This window comes from Anomaloglossus baeobatrachus, chromosome 3 (genome assembly GCF_048569485.1).
Source record: "Anomaloglossus baeobatrachus isolate aAnoBae1 chromosome 3, aAnoBae1.hap1, whole genome shotgun sequence".
Classification (NCBI taxonomy): Eukaryota; Metazoa; Chordata; class Amphibia; order Anura; family Aromobatidae; genus Anomaloglossus; species Anomaloglossus baeobatrachus.
In genome coordinates this window covers 566,146,367-566,164,775 of record NC_134355.1, presented here as the reverse complement: position 1 = coordinate 566,164,775, position 18,409 = coordinate 566,146,367, and the positions used below count along the sequence as shown (strand labels likewise).

Below are 18,409 nucleotides of genomic sequence, written 5' to 3'. Positions count from 1 at the left end.
TTCCCACTGAGTCCTTTTTGCTCAGGGTCCCTCCAATCCCAGTGTATGTGGAATGTGGAACTGGCTGCGGGTGTTTCCTGCACTCTCCACAGACCCTGGAATCCCGTGTAGCTGTAATAACTACCTACTCCAAGCCGCGGGTCCTATGGCGCTGCCAGAAGTGTGAAGTAAAAGAAGACTATGCCCGGGGTTGACTGCCTAAGTGTGAAGATGCTCCTGCCCTTTTCCCCAAGTGGTGCCCACCCCCCTGGTGGCTGTCCTAGTGACCGGAAAAGTCCCAAGCTTCGTGATGGCAACCCCCCTATCTACCCCAGGCCATCTCCCCAGTGGGAAAGCGCCTGTGTGTGGTTTGTGAATGTGAGAAACACCAGCTATTAACCTCTCCTTATCCGGGATGATTACTACATCATAAGTGTAGTACAGTACAGTACAGTACCCTGTGGCGACTGAAGCCTCAAGGGCGCCACAATTGCACTCTCTGATCATAGCTATATCAGAAAATGCCTATATTGCTGCTGTCATTTCATCATCCACTGTTAATGCAGACTTTTTTAGTTAATATGCTTATAAGGCTGTAAAATATAATTTCTTTCAGCAGAACATTAATAGTGGTATATGCTTCAGGCCTCCTTCAGATGTCTGTGAAAAACCACACACGTTTTGCACAGATGTGTAAAAGGTGCATATGGCTCTCCATGTGCCGTCTTTTTGGCACATGAGTGATCTCCGTGTGCTATCCGTTATAATACATGAAGAACAGGAACTTTATGCTCACCTGTCCCTGCTGTTCATGGTGCTGATGTCTTCTGTGGTCTCCGGCCCTGCTGACTCCCCGCTGCTGCTGCTTCCGATCCTCGGTGCAGTGAATATAATGAGCTGGGGTCGGAAGTGACAGCAGGGCCAAAGACAGCAGTGGTGGAGAAGGTGAGTGTAGGAATTTATTTTACTTCACAGAAACGTGGTTTTCTCCGGTACATGTCACACTGATGTCACACGGACACACGTATGCTCTACACGGACACACGATCCATGTGAAAATACGCACGTGTGCGCAGACCTATTGATTTTAATGGGTCTACGTGTGTGTCTCTGGTACGTGTGAAAATGGACGTCACACGTACCGGAGACACGGAAGTGTGAAGAGGGCCTAACACTAGAAGTCCCAGAGAGGGGTCATTTAACATTTCTACCATTGGAACCCTATGGAGCTCGAAATTCCTGGGACTTCCAGTGCTAAAGGAGTATTACCATCTCGAAAATCATACGACAATATGTACCCGACATAATAATAATATTAACAAATACCTCCAATTAAAAATGCAGTACAGTTCTCCTGATTAGCAACAGTCATGGCTAAAAGTGTTGTCACTTTTGAAACTTTTTCAGAAAATGAAATATTTCTACCAGAAAATGTTGCAATTACAGATGTTATGTAATACAAATGTTTATTTTTGTGTGTGTATTGGAACAACAAAATAGCATTGAATAAAAAAGGCAAATTGGACATAATTTCACACAAAACCCCAAAAATGGGCAGGAAAAATTGTTGCCACCTTTCCAAAATTGGGTTAAACAACATTGTTTTAAGCATGTGAAGCTTGTTCACTTGTGGCAAGTAACAGGTGTGCGAGACTGAAGCCATCGGTGATTGGTCGTGGGGCTCGTGAATCAAAATGTCACATGAGCCCCAGCATTGCGCGTTCCAACACCTGGAACCTCACACAGTCACCGCACGTGAATATAGGCTTTTTTATTTTCATGGGGGTGCACATAGGTATGAATTGATGTTGGGAGAAGGCATCTTCAAAAAGGAGAGACCTGGAGCAGTTTGCAAAAAAAAAAGAGTGGTCACAAAATTACAGGTGAGAGGTGGAAGAAGCTTGATGATGGTTATAGTAAGGATTGATTGCAGTAGTTATTCCAAAGGGTGTGCAAGCAAATATTAAGTCGAGGGTGCCAATAATTTTGTCCGCCCATTTTTAGATTTTTGTGTGAATTTATATCCAACTAGCTGTAGTACCTAGGCGTTGCCCGGGATAGTAACTGTCTCTCTGTCTCTCTCTCAGTCGCTGTCTGTCTGTCTCTCTGTTTCTTTCTTTGTCTGTCTGTGTCTATGTCTCTGTCTGTTTCTATCTCTCTGTCTCTATTTGTATCAGTCTATCTGTCTCCATCTCTGAGTCTGTCTGTTTCTCTCTATCTCTGTCTGTCTGTCTCTCTTTCCCCGTCTGTCTCTTTCCCCATCTGTCTTTGTCTGTCTCTTTCCCTGCCTGTCTCTTTCCAGGTCTGTCTCTTTCCCCGTCTGTCTCTTTCCCAGTCTGTCTCTTTCTCAGTCTGTCTCTTTCTCAGTCTGTCTCTTTGCCGTCTGTCTCTTTGTCCGTCTGTCTTTTTGCCCACCTGACTCTTTGCCCGTCTGTATTTTTGTCCGGCTGTCTTTTTGCCCGGCAGTCTCTTTCAAGGGCTGTCTCTTTCCAGGTCTGTCTCTTTGCCCGTCTGTCTTTTTCCAGGGCTGTCTCTTTCCCCATCTGTCCTTTCCAGGTCTGTCTCTTTCCAGGGCTGTCTCTTTCCCTATCTGTCCTTTCCAGGTCTGTCTCTTTCCATGTCTGTCTCTTTGCCCGTCTGTCTCTGTCTCTCTCTTTCTGTTTCTCTCTATCTGTCTCACCACATACATCTTATTACCTCACACACTTATCTTCTTATACTAACAGTTATTTTGTTTCTATAGCAACCACTGACAGTTGCTATTAATAGCCTGTAGCTCCCACCTCCATTCAGTTTAATGTAGACAGGATTTTGGAGAGTAACTGTAAAGCGCGGGGTTAAATTTTCCCGTCAGAACATAATCTATGACGTTCCCTGGGTCACATGGGGTGTCTGTGCAAAATTTCGTGATTGTAAATGCGACGGTGCAAATTCCTTTAGCGGACATACACACACACACACACACACATACTGAGCTTTATATATTAGATTTTCCTTTGTTTTTTTGGCTTTTTCCTAAACACTCAAAGGAAATAAACATATGTATAACAAAACATGTCTAATGGCAATAATTTTCTGAGAGATATACTTCATTTTCTGGAGAAATTTCAAGGATGCTAGCGCTATCAGCCATGACTCTATGTCACTTACCTCATGTGCAGGCGTGGCAGTAGCTCAGGTATCTTTGGTTAGGATTACAAATATATTGACAATTAGTTGCTAGTGGTTTTAACCCTGGATATCTAGGCTGCTGCCATGCCTACACGAGGCAAGTAACATAGCTAATCAGGAGAACTATACTACATTTCTAATTGGAGGTATTTGCTAATATTATTATACCTACTATATATGGGGATAGGATCTTGGAGTTTGGAATAGCCCTTTAAATAATCAGTTGTGTTTCATACTGGTTAGGTCTTTAAAATACATATTACATGTTCCAGGTCTTCTGATATTAATATTAGTTGGATAGATAGATGGATTAGATAGCTATCACAAGTGATATTAGAGCTTTGCTCCATTCTGTGGGCAGGTTTCAGAAGGTTATATTAAGGCCACAACACATGGACATCCACGGTTCTAAGTCAAACACAGATCACTATATTCTATGGTAATCCGAGTTATGTTCTATAGAACCATGATCCTCGTCTGTTGCAGCCATGATTGGGTCTATAAACTGCATCCATATTATGAGAGGGAGAGAGAGAGAAAGAAACAAAGAAAGAAAGAAACAAAGAAAGAAAGGAAGAAAGGGTAAGAAGGAAGGGAAAAAAGATGGAAAGAAATAATGAAAAAAATTACAGAAGAAAGAAGGAGGAAAAGAAAGGAAGGGTAAGAAGAAACAAAGGGAAGAAAGGTGAAAAGAAAGAATAAAATAAATATGAGCTTGCATTTTCTTCTGTGTACTCGGTTGTTGTTGCAATCTTATATTCGGTTTTCTAGTGATAAACCACAATGATAAATAAGAAGTACCATAAAATAGCAACATACACAATGTTATCAGTGCAGAATTGGCGTTTCCCTGCGCTGAGAGTTTTACATAAAACACACAGGATTTGTTATTATGGTCCATGCACAGCGAGGCTGCTGTGTGGCACAATCACATACTATATAGAGGTATACACAGCTTATATTCTGGTGCAGATGCTCCACTTTCCCTCCTCCATTCCCACCAAGGTGGGGGATGGAAAGTATGAGGTGGGAATGGAGGGCTCACACCCTCCATTCCCCACCTCGCACCCTTCATTTCTAGATCCCACCATCCATTCCCCACCTTGCACCTTCCATTCCTACCTGTCAATCTTCAAGCCGCACCCTCCATTGCCAGCTCCCAATATCCATTCCACACATTGCACCCCCAATTCCCTCCAGGCACCCTCCAATCCCAACCTCGCATCCTCCGTTCCAGACCTCGCACCCTCCATTCCCACCTTGCCCTATACATTCCAGCATGGCACCCTCCATTCCTACCTGGCAATCTCCATTCCCACCTGGCACACTTCATTCCCCACCTGGCACCCTCCATTATTCACCTCGCACCCTCCATTCCTCACCTCGCACCCTCCGTTCCCCACCTCACACCCTGCATTCCCCACCTTGCAACCTTTCTTCCCCACCTCACACCCCTCTATTCCCACCTTGCACCATTCCATATCTAGTAATCTCCGTTCCCATTCTCTCATCCTCCGTTCCCTTCCTTGCACCCTTCATTCCCACCTAGCAACCTCCATTCCCCACCTCACACCCTTGAATTCCCGCCTCGCACTCTTCATTTCCACCTTCCACCCTGTGTTCTCCACCTCGCACCCCGTATTCTTCCCCTCACAGCCTTTATTTCCCCCTCGCACCCCTCTATTCTCACCTTGCACCCTCCGTTCTCCACCTTGCACCATACATTGCCACCTTGCCACCTCCGTTCCTCTCATGGCACCCTCCATTCCCCACCTCGCACCCTCCATTCCCCACCTCGCACCCTCCATTCCCCACCTCGCACCCTTCATTTCTCACCTCGCACCCTTCATTTCACACTCTTCATTCCCCACCTCGCACTCTACATTCCCCATCTCGCACCCTGCATTCCCCACCTTGCACCTTTAATTTCAAAATATCACCCTTCATCTCGCACTCTCCATTCTCCATCTCACACTCTCCGTTCTCTATCTCGCACCCTCCATTCCCCACCTCGCACCCTCCGTTCTTCACCTCGCACCCTCCGTTCTTCACCTCGCACCCTTCATTTCGCACCCTCCATTCCCCAACTCGCACCCTCACTTGTCCATTTCGCACCCTCCATTCCCCACCTCGTACCCTTCATCTCGCACCCTCCGTTCCCCATCTCGCACCTTCCGTTCCCCACCTCACACCCTTCATCTCGCACCCTCAGGTCCCCACCTCGCACCCTCCGTTCCCTATCACGCACCCTCCATTCCCCACCTCGCACCCTCCGTTCCCCATCTCGCACCCTCCGTTCCCCACCTCACACTCTTCATCTCGCACCCTCAGGTCCCTACCTCGCACCCTCCATTCCCCACCTCGCACCCTACATTCCCCTCTTCGCACCCTCCGTTCCCCATCACGCATCCTCCATTCCCCACCTCGCACCCTCCATTCCCCATCTCGCACCCTCAGGTCCCTACCTCACACCCTCCGTTCCCCATCTCGCACCCTACATTCCCCACCTCCTCCATTCCCCATCTCACACCCTCAGTTCTCCACCTCGCACCCTCCATTCCCCACCTCGCACCCTCTGTTTCCACCTCGCACCCTCAGTTCCCCACCTCGCACCCTCAGTTCCCCACCTCGCACCCTACATTCCCCACCTCGCACCCTACATTCCCCACTCGCACCTTCCATTCCCCATCTCACACCCTCCATTCCCCATCTCACACCCTCCATTCCCCATCTCACACCCTCCATTCCCCATCTCACACCCTCAGTTCTCCACCTTGCTCCCTCCATTCCCCACCTCGCACCCTCAGTTCTCCACCTTGCACCCTCCATTCCCCACCTCGCACCCTCAGTTCTCCACCTCGCACCCTCAGTTCTCCACCTCGAACCCTCCATTCCCCACCTCGAACCCTCCATTCCCCACCTCGCACCCTCCATTCCCCACCTCGCACCCTCCATTCCCTATCTCGCACTCTCCGTTCTCCAACTCGCACCCTCCATTCCACATCTTGCACCTTACATCTCACACCCTCCATTCCCCACTTCGCACCCTCCATTCCCTATCTTGCACCCTTCATTTCGTACCCTACATTCCCCACCTCGCACCTTCCATTCCCCACCTCGCACCCTCAGTTCTCCACCTCGCACCCTCAGTTCTCCACCTCGCACCCTCCATTCCCCACCTCGCACCATCCATTCCCCACCTCGCACCCTCCATTCCCCATCTCACACCCTCCGTTCTCCACCTCGCACCCTCCATTCCCCACCTCGCACCATCCATTCCCCACCTCGCACCCTCCATTCCCCATCTCACACCCTCAGTTCTCCACCTCGCACCCTCCATTCCCCACCTCGCACCATCCATTCCCCACCTCGCACCCTCCATTCCCCATCTCACACCCTCCGTTCTCCACCTCGCACCCTCCATTCCCCACCTCGCACCCTCCATTCCCCACCTCGCACCCTCCATTCCCCACCTCGCACCCTCCATTCCCCACCTCGCACCCTCAGTTCTCCACCTCGCACCCTCAGTTCTCCACCTCGCACCCTCCATTCCCCACCTCGCACCCTCCATTCCCCACCTCGCACCCTCCATTCCCCATCTCACACCCTCTGTTCTCCACCTCGCACCCTCAGTTCTCCACCTCGCACCCTCAGTTCTCCACCTCGCACCCTCAGTTCTCCACCTCGCACCCTCCATTCCCCATCTCACACCCTCAGTTCTCCACCTCGCACCCTCCATTCCCCATCTCACACCCTCAGTTCTCCATCTCACACCCTCAGTTCTCCACCTCGCACCCTCCATTCCCCACCTCGCACCCTCCATTCCCCATCTCACACCCTCCGTTCTCCACCTCGCACCCTCCATTCCCCACCTCGCACCCTCCATTCCCCACCTCGCACCCTCCATTCCCCACCTCGCACCCTCAGTTCTCCACCTCGCACCCTCAGTTCTCCACCTCGCACCCTCCATTCCCCACCTCGCACCCTCCATTCCCCACCTCGCACCCTCCATTCCCCATCTCACACCCTCTGTTCTCCACCTCGCACCCTCAGTTCTCCACCTCGCACCCTCAGTTCTCCACCTCGCACCCTCCATTCCCCACCTCGCACCCTCAGTTCTCCACCTCGCACCCTCAGTTCTCCACCTAGCACCCTCCATTCCCCATCTCACACCCTCCGTTCTCCACCTCGCACCCTCCATTCCCCATCTCACACCCTCAGTTCTCCACCTCGCACCCTCCATTCCCCATCTCACACCCTCAGTTCTCCATCTCACACCCTCAGTTCCCCACCTCGCACCCTCCATTCCCCACCTCGCACCCTCCATTCCCCACCTCGCACCCTCCATTCCCCACCTTGCACCCTCCATTCCCCACCTCGCACCCTCCATTCCCCATCTCACACCCTCCATTCCCCACCTCGCACCCTCCATTCCCCATCTCACACCCTCCATTCCCCACCTCGCACCCTCCATTCCCCACCTCACACCCTCAGTTCTCCACCTCGCACCCTCCATTCCCACCTCTGGCCGCCACCAGCCAACCAGCACACAGATGACTGTGCTGCAGAGCCGCCATGTGCCGCCGCCTGTGATTGGCTGATCCTCCGCAATGTGCTCGTGCAGCGCTCAGTGGCCGCTTCAGTCTGTGGAGGGAGCGGGCAGTCCGCAGCATCATCCACCTCTGCTGCAGCATCGTCCCCGGAGCCGGCAGCAGCCTGAGCCGAGAGCCGCAGGTCAGCGCCCCTGCCCAGCACTGTGCAGCCTGACGTGTCCTCAGTCAGTGCCAGAGTGGACATCACTACATTGTGTGACCCTCACAGAAGGGACCTGCTGAGCCCCAATGGGGGAGGATCCTGCTCACTGACTGCTGTAGTCTGGAGGCAGCAGGTACAGGCTGCATTCTCCCAGCTGTGATATCTGTGTGGTCCCTGCAGCTGGACGCCACTGTCCTGTGAGCTCTGGCAATTCTTCACTCTACTCCATTCCCCCCATAAAGGACTACACCCCAGCATCACAGGCTGAGCATCCTCCTCCCTGGAGTCATTGCAGCTGCCTGGCTCCAGAGTCACAGCTCCAGTGCACTGCACTCACTGCCTCCATGTAGAAGCCTCCACATCCTGGACATGCCCTGTGCCAGCCCCCCTGCCTGCTTCATATCCTGGGGTCCCCTGTGCCCCTGATGTCACATGAATGCCCTGCAGCCACCTTCATGATGTGCTAGCTGGTGCTTTCACTGTGAGCTGCCCTGAGCCATACAGGACAAGATCTCAAGGGCTTTTTGCCTGGTGAACTGTGCATGTTGCTGCCTGTGCCTGTGATCAATATATTTTACTTCCACAAGTTTATTTTTTGGCCTCACTGCGTATCCCATCCACTGAGGACATGGAGTGGCCATGTGGGCATTTGTGGTGGCATCTCGGGATTGTCTTCTTTGTGCATTGGGCAGCTGGAGAGATGGGGAACAAAGCCAAGAGCTGTGAAGCAGTGAGACAGGTGTATAGTGCCAAAAGCTTCAGCCTAAGCGGAGTCCCCCAGTCCGAGATATCAGGTGAGTGCTGCTCTGGGGGGCTGTATGGGAATGGGGGGGTCACAGGGAGAAGGAAATGCTCCAGAAACCACCAATAAGTGCAGTCTTCTGCCGGTTAAATGCCAATGCATGACACGTCTACAATGAGAACATACAGATAATATAGGATTAGATAGAAGAACTTTGGGTTACGATAAATACAGGGTCTTTAGGAGACCAGAAGATGCCACCCAATATATAGTCATAGGTGCAACATAAGATATCGCAACCCCACACTGTAACATTGTGCGCTGTTACATGTGATGGAGATACCCGGCTCAACTACTTCATAAGGCGGCAATATGGAGAATAAACTCTGCTCAGAAAGCTCAGATTGAATAATTGATCTGGGATCACAATGGATGGAGTTTCGCAGCCCATTGTATGAGGCCTCTGTCCTTGTTCTCCCATAAGTGCCTCATCAGTGGAGGTAGTGTCCTCGTCTAGGGTGCCATTATACTGCAGTTTCCTATAAATTGGTCTTTCAGGTTGGTTCCCTGACAGAAGAAGTAATGATTCAATCAACTAGAGCTCAGATTAGCCCTTCAGCCTCTTCATAATGTCTTCTTCCAGGGTTTGGTCATTGAAGATTGTGACGGAATGTTCTACCTAATGATACCTTGTTGTATATCACCCGTGATATGTAGCAGACACTTCTTCAGGTTTAGGTATGTTTTGTGATCTCAGCTCCTCAGTTATGCCTAAAATATGTTCTAAAAACATCTCAAGGTTATAAAATTCTTCAGTGACACTCCATAGAGCTCCTCTACCTGATTTCTTCACATTTGTATACCTCTAGTTTGACATCTTTGGTGAGTTATCAGAAGGATCTCACCTGCATACCCTGCCTGACATCTCAGGTGAGCTCTCACAGTCTTTTTGAAGTTGGTGCCCCTGATTGACATTTTATAGGTGTGTTCTGTAATAAGATTTCATCTGTGTACCGAGGCTGACAGCTTTTCTCTATGTTCTGCTCAGATTCCAGGTGTGTAGAGACGGGCAGCTCACCGGCAGCGTCCTGCTCAGACATGTAGCTGTGTGCATTAGGTTGATGTCAGGCCAATGACACATACTTGGCATTGCGCTGTATTTCGGTTCTTGGAACTTCTCGAGATACAGTAACGCCATACACTCCCTTGCTCATCGGTGAAGGTAAATAGTTAAACATGGAGCGCAAAGTGATGTCCTCTGCATATTACAAGGTTGTTACTGTTCATTATTTGGCCTTTGTGTGCCTCGCTGAATGCTTCTGGGCAGTGTTATAAGTTAGTCAGGTCAGCTTTATGTGGTAGTCATTGATTTAATTGGACTTATTTATGGGGCTGATGACACAGACGCTTGGTTAGGATACAAGTTTCTCCATCCTTAGTGTTTCTTTTCATGGTGTGTGGGACAGGGGCTAAAATCCACCTTATGGGGCACATTGATCCTGGGTAATTTCTGGACATGTCACACTTAGATTAGACATTCTGGAAATGCATCAACTGTATCACAATGATTCCCGCTGGATTCACATCTTCAGAAACTTCTCTCTAACTTTATACCTCCTCTTGGTTTTATTACTTTGTGCAACTCTTCTTAAAGGGAACCTGTCACCTTTTTTTTGGCCTATAAGGCTGTTTTCACACATCCGGTTTTAGCAGTGCGGCTAAATCCGGCTCTAAAACCTATGCAACGGATGCGGCGAAAAAAAACGCATCCTTTGCATAAGTTTTTACATGCGGCCCGTCCGTTTTTTGCCGGTTGCGGCACGCTACTGAGCATGCGCAGTGCAAAAAACCGCATGCGGCGGCCAGATGCGGTTTTTGCCGCATCCGGCGTCCATAGGCATGCATTGGAAAAAGCGCCGCATCGGCCGGATGCCGCACAATGCGGTTTTTTTTTTGCCGGACAAAAAAACGTGACAGGCAACGTTCCATCCGGCCGCCGCATGGGCTAAATATGCCGGACCGAACGCAAGGCCATGCGGCACAATCCGGAACTAATGAAAGTCTATGTGTAAAAAACGCAACCGGCGGCAAAAAAAAACGGTTGCGATTTTTCTGCAAAGAGCAGGATTGTGCTGCACAGCAAAAACCGGATGTGTGAAAGCAGTCTAATCTGCGTCCACCACCACCAGGCTCTTATATACAGCATTCTAGCATGCTGTATATAAGAGCTCAGGCCGCTGTAAGAACATAAAAAACACTTTATAATACTTACCTGACGGTCGCGCGGTTGGCCATATGGGCGTCTCAGTTTTCCGATGCCGGCGCCTCCTCTTTCGGCCATCTTCATCCTCTTTCTGAAGCCTGTGTGTATGACGTGTCTACGTCATACACACTCGCCGGTCCTGCGCAGGCGCACTACAATACTTTGATCTGCCCTGCTCAGGACCTGAATGCCGGCGAGTGTGGATGACGTCGGACGCGTCATGCACCACGGCTAGAGAAGAAGGAGCACAAAGATGGCCGAAAGAGGCGGCGTCGGCACCGGACAACGGAGACACCCACAAGGCCAACCGTGCGACCGTTAGGTAAGTATAAAGTGTTTTTTATGTTGTCACAGCGGCCTGGGCTCTTATATACAGCATGTTAGAATGTTGTATATAAGAGCCCAGTGGTGGTGGCCGCAGATAATAGGCCAAAAACGTGGTGACAGGTTCCCTTTAAGGTAAAGTTTTGGCACTTGCTGGCACGTTGGCTCTGTCTCTTTCCTTTTAAGTTACGACATCTTTTTGAGCAAAGCATAAGGAGTGTTTTAAACAAATAAAAAAAAAATACTTGATATGACTTTATGTGCCAAATACTCATAATGGTAATTCTGGCAAATATAGAAATCGGGTAAAGACAATCTGTCACCAGGTTTTTGCTGCCCCATCTGAAAATGGCATAAACTAGGGGTAGGCACCCTGATTTCAGCAGTTCATCAATTGGGCTTCTTGCCGTAGTGTTGATAAAATCACTTTATTTGCTTCAGATCTGCTAGTTCTCGTGATACTAGACTCTATAGAACCCCAACCATGTCATAGAGTGGCAGCTATTTGTGTATACAGTGCATAGGCAGAAAGCTGCCAATCAGTGGTGGGGGTTGGGTTATATAGAGGATTACATGACAGCAGGGTTACCAGTTCTGTAGTGATATATTCTCTTATGCTTATACGCATTTCAGTTAAAGGGGACCTGTCAGGTGCAATATGCACCCAGAACTACGAGCAGTTCTGGGTGCATATTGCTAATCCCTGCCTAACTGTCCCTGTATACACTAGCATAGATAAAGAGATCTATAGAAAAAGTATTTCCAAAGATCTTTTACCTTCTGCTAATGAGCGAGGGCACTAGTCCCCTGGGCGTTAGTTCCCCGGCCAGTCGCAGCCATTAACATGATAGTACACCCACAGGAACGTACTATCATACTAATGAATATGCAGCATCACAGGATGACCTCACTCAATAGGTGATTTTGGCTCAGTGCGTATGACCCCGGAGTTTGGGTCATGCGCACTATGAAGCTGGGTGTACGCGTCCTGGCTTCAAACTGAAGTAGTGCGCATGACCCAAACTCCAGGGTCAGGCGCACTGAACCGAACTCCAGCGTCAGACGCGATGGCGGCGGAGAGGTGAGTGAGATCATCCTCTGACACTGCGAATTTATTACCATGATAACACACAGGGGCGTACTAGCATGCTAATGGGGGCGACTGGCCGGGGAATTAACGCTCAGCGGACTAGTCCCCTCACTCATTAGCATACGGTAAAAGATCTTTAGAAATACTTTTTCTATAGACCTCTTTATCTATGCTAGTGTATACAGGGTTGGTTAGGCAGGGATTAGCAATATACACCCAGAACTGCTCATGGTACCGGGTGCACATTGGACCTGATAGGTTTCCTTTACACATCCATAGCTGTGATCGTATAACTAGTGGCTGATTCATGATGCTCGCGGTTTGGGCAGCATATATCAGCTGACAGGTTCCGTTTAAAGTGGATTTCTGTTCAGTTTACCATAGCTCTGGTTATGACCATTTGGTCAAAATTATGCCTTTAAGTTAAGACTCTCATATATTAGAAAGCTGTAGACAGGCATCTTTTAGGGGTACTTTACACGTTGCGACATCGCTTCCGAAATATCGTCGGGGTCACGTCGTTAGTGACGCACATCCGGCGCCGGTAGCGACATTGCAACATGTAAATCCTAGGTGCGACGATAAACGATTGCAAAAGCGTTGAAAATCGGTGATCTGTGTAGCGTCGGACATTTTCATAATGTCGGGTCGACCGCAGGTACGATGTTTTGTCATTCCTGCAGCTCCAAACATCGCTGTGTAAACCTGCAGGAGCGACAAACATCTCCTTACCTGCGTCCCGACGGTAATGCGGAAGGGAGAAGGTGGGCGGGATGTTATGTCCTGCTCATCTCCGCCCCTCCGCTTCTATTGGCCGACCGCTTAGTGATGTCGTGGTGACGTCGCTGTGACGCCGAACGCACCTCCCCCTTGAAGGAGGGATTGTTCGGCGGTCACAGCGATGTCACTGAGCAGGTATGTGCGTGTGAAGCTGCCGTAGCGATAATGTTCGCTACGGCAGCAATCACCACATATCGCATGTGCGACGGGGGCGGGGACTATCGCGCTCGGCATCGCTAGCCGATGCTAGCGATGTTGCAGTGTGTAAAGTACCCCTTAATCTGTAGCATCTTATTTCCATGGAATTGACTGTAACATCCCCCTACCTTTTGATAGCTGTTGGCCAAGCCATCATTCAGACGATCGTTCAGCTGGTAGCTATCCTCCTGGCTCTCCCAGTGCTTGGCCGAGAGCTCCTGCGTTCTGTATGAGAGCCATTGCCAGACGTCTGTGGCGTCAGCGTCTCTCTGGAGATCAAAAGAATCGGCAGTCCAAAATGTAACATGGCCAATTCTTAAAGAAGCACTCCTATCAAAGTTTTTATCCTGTTTCTATTCCTCTGTCTTCCATTAGGTCTACATCATTTGAATTACAAACCTAAGTCACTGAAAACACTTTGTAGTTCTATTGCTGACTCGTGCGGGGAAAATAAACTTCCTATTTCTACATAACGTTTAGAAGGATTTAGCTAGTCTGTTTTTAATCATGTGATATCATAGACCTAATGGAAAAGAGAAAAATTAACTGGGTAGAAGCGCAAAACGAGCAATTTTAAGTACACAGTGCTATATAATATGATGATTTCAATGTATTAAGAGGATAACAACTTTAATAGGAGTGCTTCTTTAAACAATCATCCATGGGGTGCACCCATACACATCAGCTTGTTGGCTGATTCAATCGCTAACTGCCATTGTTAGTTTAATTTATATGGGGGCCTCACAGCAACAGGTGTCATGAACCCCCTAATCTGCTGGATATTAGTCTTTCGAAAGACAAGGTGAAGATTGTACCAAGTCATTCAGTTTTGTTATGCACATATTGATGGAACAAAAGACGCTCTCTGGCCATAAACATGAGATATTTATCTGGAGACTATTGGAGATCCAGTATCCAATGCCTGTTATGACCAGTCCTATAAGATTAACATGAGATCTAACCAAAATAAGCTGAGACTGCCAATGGGCTGTCAATAAATGCAGTATTTGATGTGTGGCCACCTTTACTGATAGGGCATGATTAGTATTATGCTCGGGTGCTCCATACTCATTTAGAGCAGATGGGTGCTCATACGAACGCGACTCAAGTATTCGAGTATAATGGATATCAATGGGAAACTCGAGTATATTTCCAGAAGATTTCCTGGAAAATTGCTCGATTTCCTCCATTGACTTCCATTATACTCGGGTGCTTGAGTCGAGCCCATCCGAGCATCCATCTGCTCTAAATGAGTACGGAGCACCCGAGCATGGCAGTGCTCGCTCATCACTAGTCAGGATATAACACCAATTCCCAGCAGGTTGCAGTCAGGCCATGCCACATTGTGCTATAATGAAGATGGAGCAGATGACAAATACTGATGAATGCCCACTCATACTTATCATCCTGGAGGGGCAGGGATGCTTACTATTGTCTATGCACACACACTCTATAAGGTGCCCTTTCATTGGCACATCTAGTTCTGCAGTTTATTCCATTGCGGTCATCCATAGGAGTCGTTCTAGGACGATTATATAAGATCCATTAGTACATATGCTTTATTGCGTTGCAGTGGGCTGTAGTTTTGTGCTGCTTCACCACCACCATTTTTACCCCTGTGATTTATATAGTTTCAGCATAGTCTTCAGCTCTGTACCGAGAAGGTAATCACAAGCATTACTCTCTATCCCTAATGGAGGTCACAGTCTAGGGCCAATTTCCTAAAACACCAGTTAGCCTATTGGTATCTTCTTCCAACATGGGCAGAGACTGGGGAACACAAATTGGAAAGAGAACATACGAACTCTATGTAGACGGACCCTGGTTGGCCTTTTGAAGAATGGACTCCAGGGTAACAGTACGTAGCACTGTGCCACTGACTGCCACCCTAGGAAGACATGTAGGGATTACTGCTATACATTCTTTATGGTAAAGACACTTTTCAAGTTCAGTAAAAAAAAAAATCAATGGAGGTCATGTGATAAAATTAATAAAAGAACCTTTGCTTACCCTTTTAAAGGGAATCTGTCTTTGTTTTTGCCACGCAATCTGAGAGCAGCATAATGTAGGGACCAAGACCGTGATTTCAGTGATGTATCACTTACTAGGTTGCTTGCTATAGTTTTGATATAATCACTATTTCTCCGCAGATTGCTACCAGAGGACTAGTAAACCTGTTGACAGGTAGTCAAATATATTCAGAAGCTCTGTATAACCCCACCCCATCACTGATTGGCAGCTTTCTGCCTATGCATAGTGGGCACAAAAAACTGACAATCAGTGGTGTTGGTGGGGTTATATGGAGCTTAGCATTCAGAGAACTGCTACATGTGCAGCAGATTTTATCAAAACTTCAGCAATCCAAAGTAAGGGGTAGATCGCTGGTATCAGGGTCTCTGGCCCTATATCATGCTGCTTCAGTTTGTCCTATGAAACATTGTTCACTTGGCTTCAGCGAATAGCTCATGTTAATGATGTGACTGCTGCACATGATCACCTGGCACTTTAACAGGTTAATTGTTATTGTTTTATCATCTTTACACCTCCGGCCCATTTGTGGACACTTTTTTTTTTTTCTTCCTTGCGGAACTTAGAACATGTCTTTACGTTTAGGTATAGTGTGCATGATTTGCCTTCTAAATATGTTTAGACATGCATTTAATAGTATATCAATAAGGTTTGGTCATTTTAGGTCTTATTACCTTGTATTTTGTTTGTTTACTGCCCTGAGTGAGCTGCAGGATTACCATATTGTACATATTCCTTAAAGGGGTACTCCAGGGAGATAAAAAAAAATTATTATAATGGCCATGAGACCCATAGTTCTGTTCCCCACCCTTACGGTACCTGTAATTCATTGTAATGCTGGAGCTGCTCTTTAGGGCTCCCCCTCTCCTCTGGGATGCTATATCACATATCAGGAGACCTGCTCCATGCCGCTAGTAACAGCCGGCCCTCTGATAATAGCTGCTTCTCTGCAGCCTGAGAACAGGGGCCATGTCCTACTCCATGCCGCTAGTAACAGCCGGCCCTCTGATAATAGCTGCTATGGTAGTAACATCCAGACTCCTGATAATAGATCCTTCTCTGCAGTCTCAGAACAGGGAGCGTGGCCTACTCCATGCCGCTAGTAACAGCCGCACCTCTGATAATAGCTGCTTCCCTGTAGTCCGAGAGCTGGGGGCACAGAAGCAGCTATTATCAGGGGGCTGGCTGTTACCTGGAGAAGGGAGCAGAACCCCTCATGTGTAATGTAATATTCCAGGGAGGAGGGGGAGCACCAAGGAGCAGCTCTAGCGTCACACTAAATTACAGTTACTGTGAGGGTGAGAAACAGACCTGTGAATCTCATGGCATGGCCATTAGAATATTTTTATTATCTCCCTAGAGTACCCCTTTACGGCTATGTTCTCACTTGTGTTCAGACCTTCAGTTTGGTCAATTCTTAGGAACAAACATATTTAATGTCTCAAGCAGATCTGTTGCACAGCTGATGGAAATGAAACCAGAGGGACCTCATTGATTTGAGGTCCCTCCGGTTTCTGCTAGTAATCAACTATTAGACCTGAAGAAAAAGCGCGGTAATTTTTTTTTTTCTTTCCTAACAACTGACACAAAAAGTATCCTAAATTTATCTCCTAAGAATCAAGGGTCCCTCTGTTTCTGTTTGCATTAGTTCTATATTTTGGATGATTGTTACGTTTTTAGGATCAGTCAATATGAATGTCCTAACAGTGGTGTGAACGCTGCCTTACGGTCACATGTTCTTTGTCCGGTTTGCAGTTTTTCATCTCGTTAAGGCTAGTTTCACACTTGCGTTCAGCGCATTCCGTCACTATGGAGAATAATGCAGTCCGTTAACGCACTGCGCTATTCTCCATTGACTTGTATGGACGACGCACTGTTACGCAAGTGTCTGCGTTGCATCCGCTGGACGATGCAGCGTCGTTATTTTGACGCTGCGTCGGGCGGATGGAACGCAGTATGTAACGTTTTTCTGCGCTTGGCGGAGTGTAAAAAAAAACGGAACCTGCAGGAATCCGTTTGGCGTCCGTTGTTTTTATAATGGACGCCACTGGTGGCGGATTCCGTTAGAATGCGTCATTTGATGGATTCCGTTAACGCAGCTGTCTTTACACAACTGCGCATGCTCAGATGTGTAAAGACAAGGACAAAAAACTACAACGGATTGCGTTATTTTGTACGATCTGTAGCATGCGTTGTGTCACTATATGCAACGCATCCGTTGCATGCGTCACACAACGCATTGCTACGGATCCCGTCCAACGCAAGTGTGAAACTAGCCATACTCCAGCAGGTTCATAATATCCAGGTCGGTGATCACCATCAAGCAATGATCTGCTATGACAATGCTGGAGATGAAGCTACTGCTGCCGGTAATCTTCTCTATGTGTTGCTCCTGAGAGTTGCTGACATTTACCATTCAGTGTTGTTTAAGCTCAGTCCGTTTGCCCAATGCTTTATTAATCAGGATCTAGGAGAAATGTGCGCTCTTTTCTTTGGTTTTACTATTTCATGCAGAAAACTATAGTGTTCGAAAAACTCGATCATTTGTGAATAGTGGGGGACTTTGTCACTAACAAGACAAAGCTTCAGATTGATTTCTGTGTCTTGATTAATGAGGAAAAGTAGCTGTGGGGGGAAAATTGAGATGAAACAAGCAAATAAATCTGTAATCGAGGAAGTCATCAAGGGTATGAGATTTCCCCCTGAGGTTATCAGAGGAGTGAGTACAGGAGTGGAGAATGTGTGAATCATTGAGCTGCAGAGCGCCTGAGGAACGGAGACAAGAGGCAAGACTTGTACTGCTTGGAATAGGAAACCAAGAACAAAGAGCAATACCCAAGACCTGATGAAGGTGTATGGGGAGCCGACTCGTCTAATGCTCTCTCGCTGGTGGAACAGTCAACCTGGCAGTGAACTATGGGCAGCCTGAATCTCATACTGGCTGTGCTATTAAATGCTGTAGTAGAAAACATACGCAGCTGCAAGAGAAAACATACTTAGAAAAGTAGGCCAAGGACTATGTGGATGACTAGTCCTTGGTAGAGATGACCGAACCTAAGGTTCGATGTTCGGAGATCGG

At 48.0% G+C, this 18,409-nt stretch overlaps 1 protein-coding gene across 1 annotated transcript in view; it reads left to right on the top strand.

Moving 5' to 3' along the window:
• Positions 1-7,781: 7,781 nt before the first annotated feature.
• Positions 7,782-18,409, top strand: part of GPC1 (glypican 1) — a 135,643-nt gene continuing 125,015 nt past the window's right edge. The window contains exon 1 of the mRNA XM_075340925.1: positions 7,782-8,699. Coding sequence (XP_075197040.1) covers positions 8,534-8,699 — 166 coding nt within the window. The 5' untranslated portion in view covers positions 7,782-8,533. The remainder of the gene's footprint in view (positions 8,700-18,409) is intronic.